Source organism: Salmo salar, chromosome 14 (assembly GCF_965601325.2).
Source record: "Salmo salar chromosome 14, fSalSal1, whole genome shotgun sequence".
In the NCBI taxonomy this organism is placed as follows: Eukaryota; Metazoa; Chordata; class Actinopteri; order Salmoniformes; family Salmonidae; genus Salmo; species Salmo salar.
Window position 1 is genome coordinate 82,507,498 of NC_138304.1, and position 19,355 is coordinate 82,526,852.

The window sequence follows — 19,355 nt, forward strand, 5'->3', positions numbered from 1 at the left end:
CAGATTGGGGATGTGTTTAACTATTCTTTTGGGGACCAGAAGTCCAACTGGGGACATTTTGTTAGTCCCCATGAGGTCAAGTTATATTTCTAGGGATTTAGGGTTAGAATTAGTGTTAGGGTTAGGAGCTCGGGTTAAGGTTAGGCTTTTGGGTTAAGGTAAGAGTATGGCTGAGGGAAAATAGGATTTTGAATGGGACTGAATTGTGTGTCCCCACAAGGTTAGCTATACAAGACTGTGTGTGTGAGAGAGAGACAACAACATACAGAACCAGTCAAAAGTTTGGATATATTTTGATTTGTTTAACACTTTTTGGCTCACTACATGATTCCATATGTGTTATTTCATAGTTTTGATGTCTTAACTATTATTCTACAATGTATAAAATATAAATAAAAAAATAAAAAAACTGGAACGAGTAGGTGTGTCCACATTTGACTGGTACTGTGTATATAGCCATAATATGACATTTGAAATGTCTCTATTCCTTTGGAACTTTTGAGTGTAGTGTTTCCTGTTTTTTGTTGTTGTTTATTTCACTTGCTTTGGCAATGTAAACATGTTTGCCATGAGAATAAAGCCCTTTGAGAGAAGACAGGCTATGTGTGCACTGCCCACCAAATGAGGTGGAAACTAAGCTGCACTTCCTGACCTCTTGCCAAATGTATAACCATATTAGAGACACATTTCCCTGAGAATACACAGACCCACAAAGAGTTCGAAAACAAACCAAATTTTGATCAATTCCATATCTATTGGGTTTAATACACAGTGTGCCATCACAGCAGCAAGATTTCTGACCTGTTGCCACAATAAAAAGGCAACCAGTGAAGAACAAACACCATTGTAAATACAACCCATATTTGTTTTTATTTTCCCTTTTGTACTTTAACTATTTGCACATCGTTACTACACTGTAAATAGACAAAATATGACATTTATTCGTTTGGAACTTCTGTGAATGTAATGTGTACTGTTAAACAATAAAAGTTATTTGACTTTTGTTCATTATCTACTTCACTTGCTTTGGCAATGTTAACATATGTTTCCCATGCCAATAAAGCCCTTAAATTGAATTGAGAGCGATAAAGCCCTTGAATTGAATTGAGAGAGATAAAGCCCTTGAATTTAATTGAGAGCGATAAAGCCCTTGAATTGAATTGAGAGAGATAAAGCCCTTGAATTGAATTGAGAGAGATAAAGCCCTTGAATTGAATTGAGAGAGATAAAGCCCTTGAATTGAATTGAGAGAGACTTGAATGGCTAGACTGCGTCTGTCTACGCCCATCGTGTTTATCATTGGCTGTCGCGTGATTCCAACCGTCGGAGTCTGCGCAGTGAACACAGCACTGAAATTCAAATGTTGAACAGATCTGTTTGTTAAAAAAAAGGCCGTCTGCAGAAACGGCGGCTGAGGAGCTGTCCGCGTTTAGTGTATTAGGATAGACAAACGACGATTATTCAGTATACGTTAGCTAAATCAATAGATTTGAACAAAGAAACTCTTATCGGGATGGATCCGTTTACCGAGGTGAGTGCACAGTTTGTTTCTAGCTAGCTGCCATGGCCAGCTAACGATAACGCGTTAGCCAACAAAACATTATTTATTGTTGCATTGCATAAAGATGGTAAACTTGTTTGATAGTCACTGTCAAACCCATATTTGTAGCACTGAAATAATGTTGTTAACCTGGATTCAAAACAACGTTAACTACGTTAACTTACTATGTAACGTTTGTGTGGTAGCTGGTAGTAGCGTTTAGGACATAACATTGGAAGTATTGGTTGGAGTCAAACTAATACAGACTCCTGACGTTGTGTCCCATAGCTAGGTAACTGGTAACGAACGTTACATTAACTCGTTAACTTGTTCTTCAACAAATGTGAATTTAAATACCTTAACTAGTGTAGTTAGGTAACGTTAGATAACTTTAGCTAAATTCAAATGTATAACGTTAACTGAAAGTTGTTGGAAACGTTGCTAACTAACGTTAGATAGCCAAGTGAAATAGTATAGAAGTGACATCTAAACCCTGACACCTTCCATACCGTATATAATTTTATAGCTAATGTTAGCCTGCTACCTTTCCTATTCATAATAGTGTACTAAAATTGCATGCCAGCATAAGGCCGTCAGATTGTCCATTCCAACCAATAGAAATGCCCGGGAGATTTCAAATCCAGTAGCCACAAGTCAGAAGTGGCTCATTCCTAAGGAATGACACACACACTTTAACGAGTTTTCCACACATCCTGGCTGGGTGTGAGACGCTTAGGCAACTGAAACAGGCAGGAATGTGTTGAGTCTTGCACTGTAGCAGCCAGGGCAATAAATCATGCCTCAGGACTGTTTGCCTTGGACTGGGAGGTTAGCTAGGGTTTTGGTGAGAACTGACAGGAGAGGAGGAGGCCAGGGAGAAGGACTGTAGAGAACTGCAGCCTTATCTCCCCCAGACCTAGTTGTTTTTCTTGACCCTGTGACAGGACTAAAACGTATTCGCTATGTTAAAGCCATAGACCCCCGCCATCCACTGCTCACTATGGGTGCAATAGCAGAAAGGAAAACATAGTATAATGGCACTAACTTAATTTTACAATGGTGTGTAATGTCCTTCACTTTTATCTGTGCTAGTCAGTGCTGTACAGATTGTAAGTCAGGCTACTCCTGAGTTATGTTCTTATTAGATTAATTTAAATTGGTGAATAAAAGAAGAAATGGTGTAGACACTGCTTTTCAATGCAAACGTGTTATATTTTCTAATAGTGTTTTTTTTACCTGTTCAGAAACTCCTGGAGAGGACCCGTGCTCGCAGGGAGAACCTGCAGAAGAAGATGGCAGAGAGGCCCACTGCTGCTAACAGACAGATGGCCAAGCGAGCTAGGGAACCTCTGGCTGAGACCTGCAACAGCCTGGTCACAGTGCCTGTCATCAAAAAAGGTAAGATCTTACTCATTTATTCTCAATGTGATACAACATAATTTCTCAATACATTCATTTTCTAGCCCTGTGATCCCTCTGGCTGCGATAGTGAGTATTGCATTGACGGGAATCATTTTAATTTACACCTTAGATGGCTCCATTAGCCTTTAGGAGGTGATTGAACTTCATGCCCTGCACGTGCATGGCTTTCCATACCAGAAGCTTAACCTTTGAAACAGCTCACTGAGAAATATCTGTTCAAATCAAGTCAGTGGGATGGGTCTATGGCTGCAGCTTTCCCTATGCTGTATTCAAATGTAGACAAAATGGTGATGCTTCAGATTGTCTGTATATGTATATCTGTGAGCTTTAATATGGTATTCCAGGCATATACTTAAATATTAATTTGGTGGATTGGAAATTTCCCACTGTGTAAACTTAACTTATGGTCTTTCTCACTTGACCCCCCCCCCCCCAGCCCCTCACCCATCCAGCAAGCCCTCTCCCTCAAAGCGGAGTCGTTCAGGTGAACGTGGCCAGCCCACCATGATTGGCGAGGAGAACAGGGAGCCTTCAATGACTCCTCGCACCCTGACCCCTACTCTGACAGACCCCCAGACTGACCGGAAGCCCCCAACGGGCCCAGCCAGCATCCACTCTGCCGCCTCTTCTTTGGAGAGGGTGGCTGTCCCCCCTCCTGTTCCCGTTCCTGAACCAGAACCCATGCTGGCAGCACAGCTTGTCCCAGAGCAGGCCAGGGAGGTAGCACGCTCTGCCCCAGAACCAGAGGAGGTGGCTGTGAGTGCTGCTCCACAGCCACAGAGGACCAAGAATGTGGAGGTGGTGCCTGCTAGCCCGGTTCTTCAGAGGAACCGAGAAGAGCAGAGGGAGGCTCCCACCTCCTCTACCCCTGCTGCCATGAAGTCTCGCCTGGCCAGACTGGCTGAACAGAGGCAGTACTGGGATTCTGAAGGTAAGGCACATGGCCTGTTGACTAGCTAGATCATTTCATTTGCACACGTAGCACCTGCTTAACCTTTATAGATCACCTGAAAACCAACATCAGTTTGGAATTAGACTACTACAATCATATTAAAAGCATATTTGTTTTTGGCTGACAAATATGAATGCCTATGTTTTTCCCTTCAAGGTACCTCTGAGGTTCCAGACATCCCAGCAGCTCTGTCCCCAGTGAAGAGCCAGACCCACCTGAGGCAGGCTGTGGCTCCGGTCCCCACACGTGTCCCTGCTGCTGCATCCTCAGAAGCCCCCATGGGCAGGAAGGGTCGACTGGCCAACCTCGCTGCCAGCATTGGGTCCTGGGAGGACGACCTCAGCCACGCCGCCCCTCGTAGGAGAGACTATGCACAAGGGAACCCTGGTAGTGTCAGTATCGCCACCCCTGCTTGGAGGAGAGAGGCATGTGCCAAACCCATCTCTGTGGTTGCAGACCGGACACAAATGAGTCAGTCATCAAACAGCATTACTGTTCCGGACTCCAACCAGGTGAGTCATAATGCGACAGTTGGCTTAGTTATTAATCATGATGTACATAACTTCTGTGTGAGTAATATGTCCACCCATGGGAGAGGCTGATTCTATGGAGACATTTTGGATGTGAAAAAGATTCAAAGTAGAAATTAAGATAGGAAGTGGTGATGCTTTGCAAGAAAGCAGTAACAAGTTATTTTAAATAGTTTGGTTAATACATTTCCCTCTTGCATTTCTTCAGCAACCTTTAAACTCCCCAGTCAAGTCCACCAGAGTGGTTCCCCCCAGCCCCCAGAAGACTGAAGTACCTGAAGCCAGACCAGCTAGACAGACTAGCAGAGGTCTCCCCTCTCCTTTACCCAATCCCCAGAGGAGTTGCCTGGGTAGAGCCTCAGCCTTCACACCCAGCCCCCAAAAAGGTGCTCCCTCAGCCTCACCTGTGCCTCAGAGCACCCTGAAGAACCAGGCCCTGTCCCGAGCCCTGGAGGTCAACGCTAGCCCCAGGAAGTCAGAGCTCCCCACACAGCCCTCTAACACTGGGCCCTCTGTCCTGCAGACCAGAGAGAGGTTCACCAAGGAAACCACCCCGGCCACTCCCCTGCACCAGAGAGGCACCGCAGGAGCAACTGGAACTCCAGGTGAGCTAGAATGAGCACTCAATTTAGCTTTGTTTCCTAAGCTGAAGTTGACAGCGTATTAGTTTGTTCTGAAATATCAGATGTTTTAATATGCAGTCTCTGCTCATTTGTCTGTTGCTGTCCTCTTCCATTGTCCTCCCAAGAGTTACTAGATATTTTTCTGTTTCCAACAGGTGTCAAATTGTTCATGGAGCGTTTTGGGGAGAGGTGCCAGGAGCGCTCCGGCCTGAGTTCCACTGATACCAGCCATGGAGCTGCTGCTCATACCCCAACTGTAGTAAACCCGTCTGGGGCAGGCCTGGCTGGTCGTACCCCTGTGGTAAGCCATTCTGCGACCCCCAACACCAGGCTGGTGCAGGAGAGGCTGAGAGCTGCCCAGGTTGCCAACACCACCACTGCTGACCTTGCACAGAAACAGAAACTGGTACGTACAGTTCACTTTATTTGCTCAGACCTTCTACCTTAACGTCCCTGGGCTAGCGTCCCACCCTAGTCAACAGCCAGTGGAATCGCGTGGCGCGAAATACAAATGCCTAAAAAATGCTATAACTTCAATTTCTCAAACATGACTATTTTACACCATTTTAAAGACAAGACTCTCGTTAATCTAACCACATTGTCCGATTTCAAAAAGGCTTTACAGCGAAAGCAAAACATTAGATTATGTCAGAGTACCCTGCCAAAAATAGTAACACAGCCATTTTCAAAGCAAGCATATATGTCACAAAAACCAAAACCACAGCTAAATGCAGCACTAACCTTTGATCTTCATCAGATGACACTCCTAGAACATTATGTTATACAATACATGCATGTTTTGTTCAATCAAGTTCATATTTATATCAAAAACCAGCTTTTTACATTAGCATGTGATGTTCAGAACTAGCATACCCACCGCAAACTTCTGGTGAATTTAGTAAATTACTCACGATAAACGTTCACAAAATAAATAACAATTATTTTAAGAATTATAGATACAGAACTCCTTTATGCAATCGTGGTGTCAGATTTTAAAATAGCTTTTCGGCGAAAGCACATTTTGCAAGATTCTGAGTAGATAGCCCGGCCATCACAGCTAGCTATTTTGACACCCACCAAGTTTGGGACAACCTAAACTCAGAATTACTATTAGAAAAATTGGATTACCTTTGCTGGTCTTCGTCATAATGCACTTCCAGGACTTCTACTTCAACAACAAATGTTGTTTTGGTTCCAAATAATCCATAGTTATAATCAAATAGCTCCGTTTTGTTCGTGCGTTCAGGTCACTATCCGAAGGGTGACGTGCGAGCGCATTTCGTGACCAAAAATGTCAAACTATTCCATTACTGTACTTAGAAGCATGTCAAACGCTGTTTAAAATCAATTTTTATGCTACTTTTCTCGTAAAATAGCGATAATATTCCAACCGGGTGACGTTGTATTTATTCAAAGGCTGAAAGAAAAAAATGGAGAATTCTCATGAACGCGCATCTCCAGTGTCACTGTCCCCAGGCTGACCACTCATAAATTCTCCTGCTGTTCTTCGCCCAGAGACAGCAGACACCCCATTTTACTTTCTGGCGCCTTCTGAGAGCCAATGGAAGCCTTAGAAAACGTCACGTTACAGCAGAGATGCTGTATTTTTGATAGAGATGCAACAGAAGGACGACAAATTGTCAGACAGGGCACTTCCTGTATGGAATCTTCTCAGGTTTTGGCCTGCCATATGAGTTCTGTTATACTCACAGACACCATTCAAACAGTTTTAGAAACGTTAGTGTTTTCTATCCAAATCTACAAATTATATGCATATTCTCGTTTCTGGGCAAGAGTAGTAACCAGTTTAAATGGGGTACGTTTTTTTTTATCCGGCCGTGCAAATACTGCCCCCTAGCCCCAACAGGTTAATGTCTTTAGTTTTGCCTTTGTACAGCACTTTGGCATTTTATTTTTGTAAGCTCTTTTTGAAAATAACATATTTTGTTTTGTGACCGGACTGTTCACAAACTGATGAAACATCTGATTAACCTATTTCTTGAATTCTAAATATCAGACATTTGAAAGCTCTAGTTTTGACCGTCATAATACCTCTGATGGCAGTAACTTTACAAGCACTAATTATGGTTAATTTAGCCTGAGAATAGTATCTAGTTATGGTAAGGGGTGAAACAATTATAACTAGCTATACTTATAACGGTTTGGCAGATTATAAAAAAAGATCACTCTTTACATGGCTAAAAGAAAAGGAATATAACATATACTGTTTACAGGAAACTCACTCTAGATTCTTAGATGAAGTTGAGTGGGAAAAGGAATGGGGTGGTGAAATAATCTGTCATGGACGAAGAAACTCAAAGGGTGTGATGATATTAATTAACAAAAATGTTGATCTCAATGCGCAAATAATCAGGAATCATTCGCAAGGAAGGTGAATCCTTTTGAATTTGAAACTGGATGAAAAAGAGATTTGGCTCATTAATCAATATGGTCCAAACCAGGATGATCCACACTTCTTCGAAAGCATTTATAACAATTTATTGAACTTACAAATGACCTAATCATTATGGTAGGAGACTATAACACAGTGTTAAGTACCTCAATGGACCGTCAAGGAAATCACTCTACAAACTATCATCACCGTGCCCTTAAGGAAATCACAAATATTATGGACACATTAGAAATAGTGGATATTTGGAGACTAAAAAACCCCGACCTAGTGAGAGATGCATGGAGGAGACTTAATCAAGCTTGTCGTCTTGACTACTTTCTTGTCTCTTTCTCTCTTGCATCAAAGGTTAAAGTTTTAATATTAGACAGAATGCGATCGGATCGTCATCAAATTGGCATTCACATAACTCTTATAGATTTTCCACGTGGACGGAGATATTGGAAATTTAATCAAAGTTTACTGGAGGACAACTTATTTTTAACTAAGACAAAATCATTTATAACTGAATTTTTCCATTACAATATAGGTTCAGCAAATCCCCTTATTGTTTGGGATACCTTTTAAATGTACCTTCAGGGGTCATTCGATTCAATATTCATCAATAATAAAAAAACAAGACTAACAAGGGAAATCCATGAACTAATAGTACAGGTAGATAGCAATAAAAACGATACTACAGAGATACAAAATAAGTTAGAGGAAAAACAAAAAGAACTTGAGGAACTTATTCAAGAACAATCTAATGTAATCTATTACAAAAATAAAGCAAACTGGATGGAATATGGAGAGAAATGCACAAAATTCTTCCTGAATCTCCAATACAGGAACGCTAACAAAAATAATTAGCAGAAACTCAACTCCGTCTTCAGTAATATCTATGATTCTCCGAATTATATTTTAAGAGGAAGCTAATTATTTTAGGCAGATGTTCTCTCTTCCGTCTCATCCTCTCCCACTGAAGGAAGATTACGGTTAGGAATTCTTTCCAAATAATATAGAAAATTAACAAATGTACAGAAAGTTCAGTGCGAAGGCCAAATTAGAGGAAGAACTTTTTGAGGCTATTAAATCCTTTCAGTCTGGAAAAACCCCAGGGTTTGATGGCATACCGGTAGAGGTATATCAAGTATTTTTTTCATATACTAAAAGCTCCATTGTTAGATTGTTTTTAACTACTCCTATAGAAATGGTAGTCTGTCAGGTACTCAGCAGGAAGGTCTGATTTCTCTATTTAAACTAGACCCAGATGGCAAATATCAAGACCCGCTCTATCTAAAAAAAAAAAATAACTTAAAAAAAAACTGGAGGCCCCTTACACCACAATGTTGTGATGCAAAAATACTAGCAAAATGAATAGCATTCAGAATTAAAAGTGTTTTACCAGTTATTGTTCATCCTGATCAGACAGGTTTTTTACATGGACGATACATTGGAGATAATATACGACAACTACTAGAAATAATAAAACACCATGAAACATAAGAAGCCAGGAATGTTATTTTATAGCGGATTTTGAAAAGGCATTTGATAAAGTAAGACAGGATTTTATTTATAAATGCCTGGATTTTTTTCAATTTCGGTAATTCTCTAATAAAATGGGTAAAATTATGTATAGCAACCCCAGGTGTAAAATAGTAAATAACGGCTACTTCTCAGAGTTTTGAATTGTCAAGAGGAGCCAAATAAGTGTGTCCGCTGTCACCATATCTATTCGTTATGGCCATTGAAATGCTAGCTATTAAAATCAGATCCAATAACAACAGAGGATTAGAAATCCAAGGCTTAAAAACAAAGGTGTCCATGTATGCCATGACTCAAGTTTTATGTTAAGTCCACAAGCTAGATCCCTGCAATATCTCATTGAAGATCTAGATAACTTTTCTGGACTCTCTGGACTAAAACCTAATTATAAGTGTACAATATTACATATTGGATCCATAAATACAACTTTTACATTACCTTGCAGCTTACCTATAAAATGGGCTGATGGTGAAGTAGACATACTCGGTATTCATATCACAAAATATATTAATAAACTCTCCGCAATGAATTTCAATAGAAAACAAAAAATAGACAAGATCCTGTAACCATGGAGAGGTAAATACCTGTCTGTTTATGGAAAAATTGCCCTGATTAATTCCTTAGTCATATCTGTTTACTCACTTACTTGTGGTGCTGCCTACTCCTGATTTGTTTTTCAAATCATATGAGCAAAAACTATTTCACTTTATCTGGGACTCTAAACCAGACAAAATAAAGCATGTCTATCTATATAATGAATATGAATTGGGTGGGTTGAGATGGTTAAATATAAAAGCACTAAACCTCTCTAAAAGCTTCACTCATTCAAAAGTTTTACTTGAACCCTACATGGTTCTCAAGTAGATTAATGTGCACATTGCCATTTCTAATTTTCGATGAATTGAAAATTATACTTTGAAAAAAGTATGTCTTTTTCAAAGAAGCATTGCAGAGCTGGCTACAATTTCAATTTCAACCCCCTGAAAAGATAGAACAAATATTAAGGCTGAACTCATGTGCTGGTTGATAAAATACCTGTCTTTATGGGAAAGATGTTTGAAAAGGGTATTTTGTTCTTAAATTATATTGTAAATTGTAATGGTAGAGTTATCAGAATTGTACGGGAAGGTCTGCTCAATCCAAGAGTACAACCAATTGATTACCGCATTGCCCCAAAAATGGAGGCGGCAGGTGGCAGGAGGAGGAGATGGGGAACTGGTCTTTCTGCTCAATATAAAGGATCAAAACTGGCAGAGGAATAAAATAGCATAAATAGGAATGTATACCAGTTTCATTTGAGGACCAGGATGTTGACAACTGTGCCATTCAGTTGCAAAATAGTTGGGAAGAGATCTTTGATATACTGATTCCATGGTACAGGGTGTATGAGTTGATATATAAAACAACACACGATTCTAGACTTTGTGCTTTTTAGCTAAAATTATTATATAGAATTCTTGCCACCAACAAAATGTTGAATATTTGGGGCATAAAATCATCGAAGCTCACTATCATGCACAAGCACCCATACACAAGGCTGGCTCTGTTGCAGAAAGACTGATACATGTTTGATCGTGTCTTGATGCTGTATTGTTTGTCCTTCATTTTCTAATACTTTAATGTCACCCCTTCCTTGTGTTTTTTGTAATACATTTTTTTAAAACACCATCATATTCTCATTCTTTATTGCAGGAGCGCGAGTCGGAACTTGCTCAGATTCGTAACCGGTTCCAGAAAGGGAACATTTGGAAGATCAAGGATGAAGAGGCAGACAACAAGAGAAACACAGAGGCCAAGGTTGGTGGTGAAGTATATTTATTTTGACCACGCTTGGACCAAACTTTATATGTACAGACTGTTGTATGATGGATGACTGCAAAGCAACTAGGAAGGAAATGTTAAATTACCCTCTAATAATTCTTCTCAGGATCTGATTGAGCAGCCTGATGAGCAAACCAATTCCCCTCTGGATAGCCTGAATGCAGCACCCAAAAAACCCAATGTACCTGCTGCCACCAACCCAACCTCCAGCCCTGTGAAGCGAGTAGAATTCTCAGTGGAGGAATCAGGTACTGTACTTACTGAGTATACTACTTGATCATACTAACTTGGCTTTCGAAGAGTACACTGATCATAAAAATCTTCGGATGCTTGAATCAGATGCAAGTTACAGCGTTTTAATGTCCTATGGTTTCGGTCAACAACAAACTTAATTAGAGCAGTCCTTACAATCTAAGTTTATACCGTAGGCGTCACTATATAATATTCCACTCACGATTGTCTCACTGCAGACGAAGAAGAGCTAGAGGTGAACGTGGACCAGTCCATCAACTCCGACGTGATCAACGGGATCTTTGACGGGCTCCATGACCAGAGCGAGGTGCAGAGTGGTGAGGAGGAAGATAAATTGAACATCTCCTCTATGTCCATCCTCGCCCCCTTCTCTGCGACTGTGGCTGCTGTCGTCAAGAGCCCAGTGAAGATGATGGTGAGTTAAAGTACAAAGCTGGAAACAACTAAAAGCATACAAAGTAGTAAAATCTTTTAGCCATTTAATGTCTTGGACGTACAACTACTTTTTAATGCCAGCTTGTCATTTTATTTGCGCCCATGGACTAGATACAGTGTTATGGCGAATGATGTATTTTTTGGGGCCAACCTAATTACTTTTTCATGTATATCCCTGCCCAGATGTCAACCCCAGCCAGTTCGTTCAACGCTAAGAGCCTAACTCCTGACAGTGTTTCCAGACCCAGTAAGTTCCAGAGGGCTCGCATGCTCCGGGCTGGGTCATCAGAGAGCCTAGAGACCGATGATGGCCACAACCTGCCCTACAGGTAACCAACCTGTTAAAGCCCATACCCAAACTCTAATGTAGCTGGCTGAGCTTCACCCCTTCTACTGATACATTAACAACTTTTATTTTATTTCAAGACACAACTAGGGCTGGGAATTGCCTGGGACCTCATGATACAATATTTTCACGATACTTAGGTGCTGATATGAATCGATACTATTGCGATTCTCTGTGTTGTGATTGGATATTGCGATTTGATTTTCCAAACATATTGCTCACTGTTTGCTGCAGAGAGAAAAGAGTGCATGAGAAAACGCATTTTGATCAGTCAGTGAAATGAAAGTGCTGAAAAGGTTGGCTCGCTATTTAAGAAGATGGGGTAACGAGCTATAGGAGGAAAATACTGGCGTTTTGGCGCAGGTACAGCTGACTAGCACAAGCTAACGCTACCTACAATAGCAAACTTGTTTTAATATATATTTTCTTTCAAATCGATATTTTGTCAAATATTGATATCGTCCAAAAATAATATTGCCATATAAAACTATTGATTTCAGTCTTTACATATGTTTTCCTTTCTCTTCCAGTATTGATGCGTACAGGTCGACCAGGATCAAGGAGAGTACGGAGAGGCCTCGTGTGAGGCAGGTCATCGTGAGGAAGGAGGATGTGTCTCGTAGAGCAGCAGAGGAACCCAGAAGCCAAGGACACACCAGCATCAAACAGAAGATGAAGGTAAAGGCATGAACAGACCGGTAGGATTGTTGTGCGTCTGCCGGCCAAGAGTACTTAGCACCTCTGAACAGAGTGCCGGCCGTAATTTGCACATATGGTCCCTATAACACGCCGTGCTGACAGCAAGCAAAGGAATGGTCCTGCACTGTGCAGACCGACAGTCTGTCTGGATAGAAACTGACTCGGTAACACAATGCCAGCACAAGAACAATTCAGGGGTCATACTGTGAGAAGGATCTCACTCTGTACAAAAACCTGATTTCATAGAATCAAGTGTAAGTGCTGAGTGCAAAAGATATGACCTCTAGTAAGTACATCCCTTAAAAGCTTTCCCCCTCATTCCATGTAGGTTCTTCTGACCACTGATGTTGATTTCCTCATTCCATGTGACCAATGAGATGTCTTCTTTCTGATTCCTTGTAGGTTCTGACCAATGAGCTGAACCTGCAGCAAACGGTGATCAGCCAGGCTAGCCAGGCCCTGAACTGCTGTACTGATGAGGAGCATGGGAAAGGCTCGCAGGTGGAGGCAGAGGCTGAGAGGCTTTTACTTATAGCCAGTGAGTTCCCATTCCACCCCTACAACAACATGAGTGCACATACTGACAGCCAATCCCAATTTGCTCCATACCCCTTGGGGACCGGCTGTTACTTCTTGAGATTATCTACATGCATTTCGCATTAACATTGCATTCAGTTTTCTTATCTGTCTTTTATTCTTGTCTCCCTCCAGCTGAGAAGCGGGGGGCCCTGAAGGCAGAGCTGGACCGTCTGAAGGGAGCGGGTCCTAGCAGTCAAAGGGAGCAGGGTGGGGACATGGGGGTCACAGCCTCCAAGGGATCCATCTCCCTCCTGGAACTACGACTGCCCCTCAAAGCTGACTTTGTCTGCTCCACTGCTAACAATCCAGGTAGAGACCCAACACACAACAATTGTTACTTGATTATCTCTTTTTAAAAAATTGAGGAAGGTTATTTTTTTGTAATTTGCCTGCAACCAAATTGCCTTTAGGGGACAAAGTTATATTGATCTCCTGTTTCCCACATTGTACTGTCGAACAAGATCCAAATCTACATATACTTCATGTATAGTGGGTTAAACTGAAATCATTAAGTTTTCTTTCTATTTTGTGTTTTTTCCAGAGTGGTCCAGCCATTACTTCTTCATCATGATCCGTGCTGGAGCTGAGAATACAGTTGCTACTCCTCTAGCCAGCACACGAAGCGCTATCAGTGGAGACGCCATCACCTTCTCTACCAAGTTCACCATGTGAGTTAAACTACACAGATTCTCTGAAATTCTGTAGAATAGTACCACTGTCATGTTCTAATGTCTTTCTCTGGCTTCCATTTTAGGCCTGACGTCTCTAATGACTTTGCAATTGATATTGAGGTTTACTGCCTGGTGAGTTTTTGCTACTTTCGGCAAATGCAGATATTGTTTGAGGAGGACTCTGACTTTGATCTGGGATATTACTCTAACCCTGGTTATTTCTTCAGGTGCAGAAGCGTGAGTTGAACCTTGACAAGAGGAAGAAGCCCAGCAAGTCAAAGGTAGTTAGATTTTCTCAAATGTGCCTTAAACTGTACAAATCAGTTTATTGAAGGTTGGAACTGAGCATAGTCTTGTATCTTAGCTGCTAGTTTCGGCTTGAATACACTGCCATTGTTATGCATCAGAATATGCATTTAGAGCCATTTTCAAACAACGTCCTGTCTCTAAGATGAGATGGTGTGTGTTCAGATTCTCTGGAGCCATGTTCACGAGGCCCACGAGTTGTGCTTGTCGGTAGGGACTGATTTTAAAACCCCACTCACCTTTTTGTGTGGGTGTAATGTTACTACTCGGTAGTAGAACACAACTAATTCTGGTCTTACCAGGCCCTGGGCCTGCTGCTGCCAAATACACACACACTAGGCCTACAGGCTCCACTTTTCATTCCAACACATGGTGAAGGGTCCCTTTTGTAGGATGGAAGGCTTTGTTCACAGTTGACAATGCAGTTGGCTTAGTCAGTGATTTGAATTACCCATTCACTTGTTTGTGTCCCGACGTAACCTCTTCTGAAACTGAATCACTGTTTCTCTTTCTAGGCCATCACTCCCAAGAGGTTCCTTGCCATCACTGTAAGCTTTCATTCTTACCCACCTCTAGACAGTACTGCCTTGTGGTCATATGCAGAATGTTTGAACACCTATCGGATCTGTTCAGGGCGATTTGGTAGGAATGATTGCCACATGAAAAATGTAGAATTGCATCGTTGAATGCATTATAGTAATATTCTGTTACTGTGTAGATTATGCTGTCATGTATGTTGTATGCACAGTCAGCAATCTTGTAAATGATTCAAAACATGCCTTTCTTTCTAACATCTCTGCTCCTGTAGAAGAGCAGTCTGACTCCAGGTAAGGATACTTTTTCAGTTGATGAATTTAAACCCTGATGTCTTACTGTGCTTGTTTAAATAACTGCTGCTAGTGGATATTTTTATCAAGGGTTTACTTGCAGTTGTGATGTGTGGTTGTCTCACCTACTTAAGTTGAACTTATTGTTGCAAGTCTCTGGATGATGATAATGTCTGCTCAATTACAAAAACATTGCTAAAACATCGTCCTAATGCTCTTTGCAGTGGTGGCCAGTCCTGGGGGCCCTAATGCAGTACGCACCAGTAACTTTGTCCTGGTTGGGTCTCACAAGCTAACGCTAGCCTCTATTGGGAAAAACACGTTCTCATTGGAGAAGGTAAAATCCAAAGACCTTTGTTACATAAAAAAAAAAATATATATATATATATATATATAAAATAGAACATTATTATTAACTCATTTTCTTTCACTGTTGTACAATGCAGTCACTTCCGTTATATCCTGAATTCACCCTCTATTTCCAGTTTGGCTGTATCTCTGCACACAATGCCAGCTAATCATAGAGGCGGGGGTAACATTTGTAGAGTTTGGAACTGACAGTTGTCCTGAGCAGGGAGACAGGCCTCCCAATCTGAGTTTTTCTGTTTGTTGTTCTGCCACCTGCACGGTCTGTGTGCTACCTGCCAGACTCTGACACTCATTCACACACACACCTTGTTTCTCTCTTTTAGATCAAATATGAAGGCATTGAAAGAGCGCTTCTCAGAGACATGTTTCACAGCAAGGTTGCTAATCGATCCACGACCACTTTAATATTTTGGGGTTTGTGACATAATGTGGTTCTGTTGTGGCACCAACTAACATTTCTAACCTCAATCTACACGTTGGTTGGTATTGTTGTATGGAAAATAAGTTGTGCTGGATGTTTTTTGGGGTGTTTCAATCACAGTGTCCAGTTAATGTATTTCACCATCCAATTGAATCTTCCCTACAAGAAGACAAGTTTTGCATTTCAGTCTAAAGCCCAATATTAACACAATCTGTCCTGTCACCCGATGGAAGCATTTTGTGGTGGTGTTGGTAGTCTTTCAGCTGAGGACTGTTACATATCCTGTACTCTGTAGGTGCCTTTCCTGTGCCCCTTGGAGGGACACCTCTACCTGAAGATGCAGTGTGAGGTGGGCTCCTTGGTGGAGGAGAGGGGCTTCTTGGTGAGTACACACTGGCTTTAAACGCGGGGCCCCTGCACACCCCAAGACTGTTGGCATGCTGAGCTAAAGCGTATCAATCAATGAAATGTATTTATCAATCCTTTTTTACACAGCAATTGTCAGTGTGTTTATAGGAACCCTGCTTAGATCACAGAGGAAGCAGAGACCAAGCCTAGGCATTCACGTCTTCATGTCTCAGTCAAGGTTTATTACACAAGCAGTTTCAATAGCTTCCTTCTGTTTTTCAGACGATGTTTGAGGATGTGAGTGGGTTCGGAGCATGGCACAGGAGATGGTGTGTCCTGTCAGGACACACCATCTCCTACTGGACTTACCCTGATGATGAGAAACGCAAGGTAAGAGAGTACGTGGAAGCCAACCTGCCTTTGATCACTATTATTGGAGCCTTTATTCTTGAATGATAAGCCCTGTGAGCCTCATTTCACAATACTGTAGGACTCCAGTGGAAATGAGCCTTCAGGCTTTATTTAGCTCATTCTTGATAGTTTTAATGTACCCATATGCCAAATCATGTTGCCTTCAATTAGTAGCTTTTTATATATTTTAATTGTCGATCTATTTCTTTGGACGGATCCATGTCTTTCTAGAACCCAATAGGTCGCATCAACTTGGCCAACTGCACCAGTTGTAAGGTGGAGCCAGCCAACAGGGAGTTCTGTGCCCGGCCCAACACATTTGAGCTGATCACCGTCCGGCCTCAGAGAGAGAGTGACATAGAGACGCTCGTCAGCCAGTGTAAAAACACAATGTGTGTCACCAAGTAAGTCTCTGGTCAAAGTTGCCATCGCTCTGTGTTTTGTAGGCAAATACTTTGCATGGAGAATGTTGGCTGATTTTGACATTTAATGCACTTGAGTCCAAGTTTTCTATTTTTTTGCACTCTTCTCCCTGAAGTGAGCACTTGTTTACTCCCCCTCAAAGATTTTAAAACAATTGGATTGGTGTAGGCAATGTCTAGTATTAACATATTTCTTAAACCAATCCAATGCCTTCAAATCCTTCAAGGAAGTGAACGAGTGCACACTTAAGGGAGAAGGAAACTGAATTGGACTTGGGTCTCCGGTCCAGTATACTGAAACGCATGACTCTTTCTGTGTACCTGCAGGAACTGGCTGTGTGCCGACACCAAGGACGAGAGGAACGTGTGGATGCAGAAGCTCAACCAGATCCTAGTGGACTTGCGCATGTGGCAGCCAGACTCCTGCTACAGGCCTGTTTGAGCACAGAGCCCCCGCCTGGACACGAGGATAACACCCTGAATAGCTCTGGGTCTCCTATGGACTGTCACTATCAGTGACACGATGAATAAGTGCAATACAGTATGAAAGTTATTGAATAAGATTTACCAGTGGATGGTATTTTTAGGTGACAGTCAAGACAGTTTAAGTTTGGGATGGGCAACTGGCAGATCAATCCCCCCCAACTCAGTCTGGGTCTCAATTTACTGTTGAGAGTTATAGTAGACTATACAAGGTGTAATTTGGTTGTGAATCAGCCGTTTTTATGTTGCCAGTCACTCAATTAGCCCGCGTCAGCTAACATTTTCTAGATTGGTAAGTTAGTCTAGCCAGCTATCTAAACTTGTGGTAGTCACAGTTGAATTACAGTCCGGGGGGGACCCCCATTGATTTTGTTAGTCACTCTCACTCAGATAGCACATTAACTACAAACATTTCTCTCTGACCATGGCAAAAATGTGTAGAATTGCAGGAAATTAACTAAAACATTTTCTCTCCCCTGTCAGGGCCGCTAAAATGTTTTGCTTGCAAAGTCGCTGCATGTGTGGTTATGGATGTGGGTACTCAGACCTGCGAGCCACTGTGGCCCCTCGTGATGAGTTCAGATTTTGTGGCCCCCACCCACATTGACGTTGCCCATACCTGGTTTAAGTTGAGTGTGAGAGAGATGTCAATAAAGCCATATTTTAGTATATATTACAGTATTGACAAGGGCTGCTGGTGCTTTTACACAATCCATGCTGACCCTGTATTTTCTATGCATTTCCAAAGTGTTGAGGCCATACTCCTAACTTTGAGAGAATTTTGAGACGGTTGCATTTTGGTTTTCTATGCTGTTACTCACACGATACATCCTACTGACGAGATGTGGCTTTTTTGGTTGAATCTGCTGTCTGATTTGGGGAACATTATTATTAAATATTTAACTTTGTATGTCACACCCAATTCTAGAATAATCTGTGTCAGTGCCAAGGTGATGCACCAGAATGTTCTCCATATACATGCATGTGAATGCTCCACTTTTTCATAGTATTGGGAGAATGGGATGATTTGAAAGCACTGTTGAACAATCATAAGAGGTTTTTAGACTTAGCCACACACTTATCCACTCCAATACCCTTCTTGTTTTGCTATTCCCTTTGCAATCTTAGCTATCGCTAATCTTGTATTTATCATGTTGCGCACTGTGGTTATAAACTTCTAGGTGGTCAATGAGACTACGGAACAAGAACAACCTTAATATTGTTTTTATGTAATGTTTTATATTTTTGTGTACATGTTTTAAATGGTTACAGTTATACTGGGGGTGTAGGTCAGCAGATATGAGTATATTTTAACGCCATTATTTTGTAGTGGTGAACCTTGACAGTTGAGGTTATTGCAATAACCTATGGGCAGATTTCTATTCTCATTTTAGTATAGCTATACACTGTCATTAACTACAAAGCTTATTCTCAGTCCAAGTTTTAAGCATGTGCTTAGAGGACTGAGTGCATCACATTTTTGTGCTGTTACTATCCCCCCAAAACATCCATGTATGTCTTATCTACCCATGAATTAATGCACAATGTTAATTTTCCAATTTTTGGCAGTTCTATTATATATCCTCTGATCTGTCCTGTCTAAATGCCAGTCTTTCATTCGAACAACAAGCACTCCAAACAATCCTGATGTACTGGTAATTCTGAAACGATGAGACTTAAATAAATGCCAGCTTTAACCAAAGTAGTGCGATTTCTTTCTTTCAAGATAATTAGGGTTGCATTTTAAGGTACTTTTTTGTGTTTTAGACCAAATGTAGAGGAGCATGTCAATATAAAATTGGCTATGAAGGGTGAGAAACTGAACAGATATTTCAGTGTTTGTTAAATTGTACATGGTCACTTCTAAAACCTAACTACACTGAACAAAAATGTAAAGTGTAGGTCCCATGTTTCATGAGGTGAATTTTTTTTTTTAATCCTGGAAATGTTCCATACACGAACAA

The 19,355-nt window shown here is 41.3% G+C and overlaps 1 protein-coding gene across 2 annotated transcripts; it reads left to right on the top strand.

Annotated features, from left to right (window-relative positions):
- The first annotated feature begins 1,333 nt into the window (after positions 1–1,333).
- Positions 1,334–19,093, top strand: LOC106570296 (anillin). Of its 2 annotated transcripts, XM_014142459.3 has the most exons (24): positions 1,334–1,531; positions 2,785–2,938; positions 3,399–3,893; positions 4,071–4,426; positions 4,653–5,049; positions 5,223–5,473; positions 10,694–10,798; positions 10,929–11,070; positions 11,293–11,489; positions 11,693–11,838; positions 12,386–12,533; positions 12,957–13,092; positions 13,266–13,442; positions 13,675–13,801; positions 13,888–13,936; positions 14,032–14,085; positions 14,626–14,658; positions 14,919–14,937; positions 15,162–15,274; positions 15,630–15,683; positions 16,023–16,109; positions 16,358–16,465; positions 16,718–16,890; positions 17,236–19,093. In XM_014142459.3, exons 1-24 carry the CDS (start codon positions 1,514–1,516, stop codon positions 17,348–17,350), a joined length of 3,654 nt encoding a protein of 1,217 aa, XP_013997934.1. In that variant the 5' UTR covers positions 1,334–1,513; the 3' UTR covers positions 17,351–19,093. The 2 variants fall into 2 exon arrangements, with proteins under 2 accessions (XP_013997934.1, XP_013997935.1); XM_014142460.3 differs by lacking the exon at positions 15,630–15,683.
- Positions 19,094–19,355: the final 262 nt, after the last annotated feature.